General features: G+C 33.2%; 1 protein-coding gene across 1 annotated transcript; it reads left to right on the forward strand.

The window, feature by feature from the left end:
• The first annotated feature begins 1336 nt into the window (after window positions 1-1336).
• LOC139492296 (uncharacterized protein B0403.1-like) lies at window positions 1337-2140 on the forward strand. The gene has a single exon (XM_071280516.1). It carries the CDS (start codon window positions 1337-1339, stop codon window positions 2138-2140), a length of 804 nt encoding a protein of 267 aa, XP_071136617.1.
• The last annotated feature ends 1798 nt before the right edge of the window (window positions 2141-3938 follow it).

Genomic DNA, 3938 nt, shown 5'->3' on the forward strand with positions numbered 1-3938 from the left:
GTACTATGAATGTTTGCTAAATCATATCCCAGTATTCTTTACCAAATGAATATTATTTGTTAATTTTGCAAGAAGCGTTTTTTTGGCAAACCATTTCAACGAATGGGTTTTTTTTAACGAAATTGCTGAAATAATGGCACACAAATCTCCTGTATTTTCACCAATTATCCTAGGCCTGCATTTCTATAATTTGGATTTATACTTAAATTCATTGGGAAACGGCGTGCATCAGTGTTACCAATTCATCAATGCAAACATTATGTCCTGTGTTTGAATTTGTTTGTTAGCTTTTTGGTCATGAATGTTTGTCTCTAATATTTAATTAACTGTGCATTTGTATTCAGATATCGCAGATCAAATTTATTCGTTCATTGTTTAATCATAGGTTTTTTGATAGAGTTAAGTCTGCCAATTGATATTTTATCGTATGTTTTTCTTTGTTGTGATGTTATGCTATTGTTTCAGAAAAAGGGAGAAGGTTTTGATCCATTAAAACTTTTAATCCCGCTGCAAATGTTTGCACCTGTCCTAAGTCAGGAATCTGATGTACAGTAGTTGTCGTTTGTTTATGTAATATATACGTGTTTCTCGTTGCTCGTTTTGTTTATATAGATTAGACCGTTGGTTTTCCCGTTTGAATGGTTTTACACTAGTAATTTTGGGGCCCTTTATAGCTTGTTGTTCGGTGTGAGCCAAGGCTCCGTGTTGAAGGCCGTACTTTAACCTATAATGGTTTACTTTTTAAATTGTTATTTGTATGGAGAGTTGTCTCATTGGCACTCACACCACAATCTTCCTATATCTATAAACAGACAGCTTAACAGTCGGTGAAAAGGTTATTGAGGTTCTTGATGCAGAAGAAAACAACAATTCCATCTAATGAAAGGAGAAAACCGTGAGACATAAAAAACAAGGCATTTGATCAGGGTTTTTTAAAATGAGCTTCATATGCACTAGTTTGTCATATTTTAGGGTAGGAGACAAGAGAAAGGGGGCGGAAGAAAGGAGAAGAAGGACGGTAGAAATGAGAAAGGGGCGGGAGAAAGGAGATAAGGGGTGGGTGAACGGAGAAAGGTACCCCCAGTCCGCCCCCTCGTTGTCAGGTCATTAAAGATTGCATATTTTTGCGTTAATATTGATTTACTTATAGGGTCTTTGCATCGGAACTAAACACATTTATTTAAAAACCAGTTGTTGGTATGACACTGGTTATATTCCTCGCATATATGTTATGATGGTATGATACTAAACCACTAACGGGAAGGATTGTGCCTGATATTCATATGATGAAGACATATTAATCTTTCAATCAGTTAAATTGAAGTCTCGAGCTGACATGTCAGAAAAATGCAAACACATAAATATAAGTAGAGGGGTAAGGGAAGAAAAGACAAGTTACAAACTATTAGGTCATGATATAAGTAAATGTCAAGAAGAGAAAGATATTGGAGTAGTAATTGATGAAGATCTAACCTTTGAAAGACACATATGCGAAAAAGTGAATAAAGCTAATTCAACTTTTGCCGCAATTAGAAGGACATTTAAAAACTTAAACGAAAAAATCTTCATACCTCTATACAAAACATTAGTGCGAACACACTTAGACTATGCTAGCTCTGTATGGTCACCTTTTAAAAAGAAATCCATCGACAAAATCGAAAATGTACAAAAAAGGGCAACACGACAGATACCAGGTTTCAATAAATTGAGCTACCCGGAAAGACTGAAAAAACTCAAGCTGCCAACATTGTCATATAGAAGGGTCCGAGGGGACATGATTGAGACATATAAGATACTAAATGGTAATTACGATCCAGAAACAAGTTCATTCCTTAAATTAATTTCAAGCACTGAAAATAGACATAGCACAAGAGTAAACAGTAATAAAATCATTCACCAACGATTCAAAACAAGTCTGAGGAAAAACAGTTTTTCTGTAAGAATAGCCAAATTATGGAACAAGTTACCAGATAAAGTAACTAAAGCGCCATCTATAAACTCATTCAAAAATAGGCTAGATAGATACTGGGAGTACGAAGAAATCTATTATTCTGATTATCGAGCTGAATTAACCGGAAGCAGCATCAGAAATAATGGAGACAATATTCAATTATATGAGTCTGGTGAAGAGGAACCGTGAAGGATCCTGTACTGGAAAACATCATTAAGTATCATTAAGTATTAAGTATGTCAGTTAACTGCTAGTAGTGTGTTGTTATTAATGTAATTATTGTCATTTTGTTTATATTCTTTGGTTACATCTTCTGACATTCAGACTCGGACTTCTCTTTGACTGAATTTTAATGTGTATATTTGTTATGCGTTTACCTTTCTATATTGGCTAGAGGTATATCACATATAAATCATAATCAAATGGCAAATGACGAATAGGAAATTTTAAGTTTAGCGAACACAATTATTGCAATTTATTTGTTTAGTACTATGTATGTTTTAATAGACAGTTTTATAATACATTTGAGATACAGTTATTGCTGCGTCATTGATTTGTGAATATTGTTTGTCTTTGTTTAGGATTTACGATGTTTTGTTATTGGAAGTATTCTCGTTAGGACATGTTCCCTATCCTTGAAAGTCAAACGAAGAAGGCATGCAATTTGTGGAACATGGTGGACGACTGCCGAAACCAGAAATTTGCACAGAGAAAATGTAATGATTTAAATATGCTTGTTTAAGTTGGACTTTTTAATTTACTTGTATACTTTTATTCAAGCATATATTTTTTCAGTTCTAATTTGATAGTAAAATTATCATAACATTGATTTAGCAATTGGAATGAACAATGAAAATAACTAATAGATATACAATGTAATATTACCTTGATAACAATAGTGTTTTAAACAATTTGGCGGAACTATGGTTGTCAGACATAAAGTGGTAGAGGTAAAGGAAGTTGATCCTGGAAAATCAATTTGCTCTGCTTAACAATTTTTTTCTCACTTGAATAGAACAGTACAAAAAAGCGTGGTGTAGTTTGTAAGTGTTTATCGTTTCTCATTTTGTATATAGTTAAGACCGTTGGTATTCGCGTTTGAATGGTTTTACATTAGTAATGTTTGTGGCCCTTTATAGCTTGCTGTTCGGTGTGATCCAATGCTCTGTGTTGAATACCGTACATTGATCTATAATGATTTACCTTTATAAATTGTGACTTGGCGGAGAGATGTCGATCTCCTTGCCACTTATACCACATCTTCTTTATCTTAGAATTGTCAATTATCATATTAATACACTGAAAAAGGTGACTTTCATTTAACTTTATCTTGTATTGACCAGTCATAAATCTTCCGCCTAGATTTTTTGTAATTAATCCCAATAACACTGCCTGATTAGGGATGCAAAATTTTCACCAAAACATTGCATTTTTAAATACATTAAGACTCAAATTAAAAAAAAAAACAACGATAGAACAAGACGAAATTGGAAATCACGTATTAAGTTTTAAATTTGGATATAATATGAAATCTCTTCCTATGGAATCAAGGAAAAAGAAGAAGATTTCCAGAACTTACGCAAACAATAGTTCAAGTCTTCCTCAGTTCCGTCAAAATGGGGCTTGGAATGGAAGACGCTCGGTTGAGAGACATACTACTTACAGTAGTAGCCATTACATAGACTACCACATGAGGTTGTCTTGCTTCAAATAGACCGAGATGAAATAATTTTATGATATTCTATTAAAATGCTCTCAATTTTCAGATATCAGCTTATGACCAATTGTTGGGCGGATGATTCTTGATCGAGGCCTAATTTGACAACAATCAAAGAGAAATTAGCTAGTATTGAACAGGTATATTAAACGTATATTCATTTAATAGTTTTGATAGCAAAAATTCTTATTCTTAAGGGGCATATGATTAAAAATATACATAAATCAAGTGTAGTGACACACAAAATTAAACACAATATGTAAAATTCAT

Source organism: Mytilus edulis, chromosome 10, assembly GCF_963676685.1.
Source record: "Mytilus edulis chromosome 10, xbMytEdul2.2, whole genome shotgun sequence".
Classification (NCBI taxonomy): Eukaryota; Metazoa; Mollusca; class Bivalvia; order Mytilida; family Mytilidae; genus Mytilus; species Mytilus edulis.

What these genes read in the sequence shown, in the direction of transcription:
- LOC139492296 (XM_071280516.1), top strand. Translation starts at nt 1,337, where the DNA reads ATGTCAGAAAAATGCAAACACATAAATATAAGTAGAGGGGTAAGGGAA.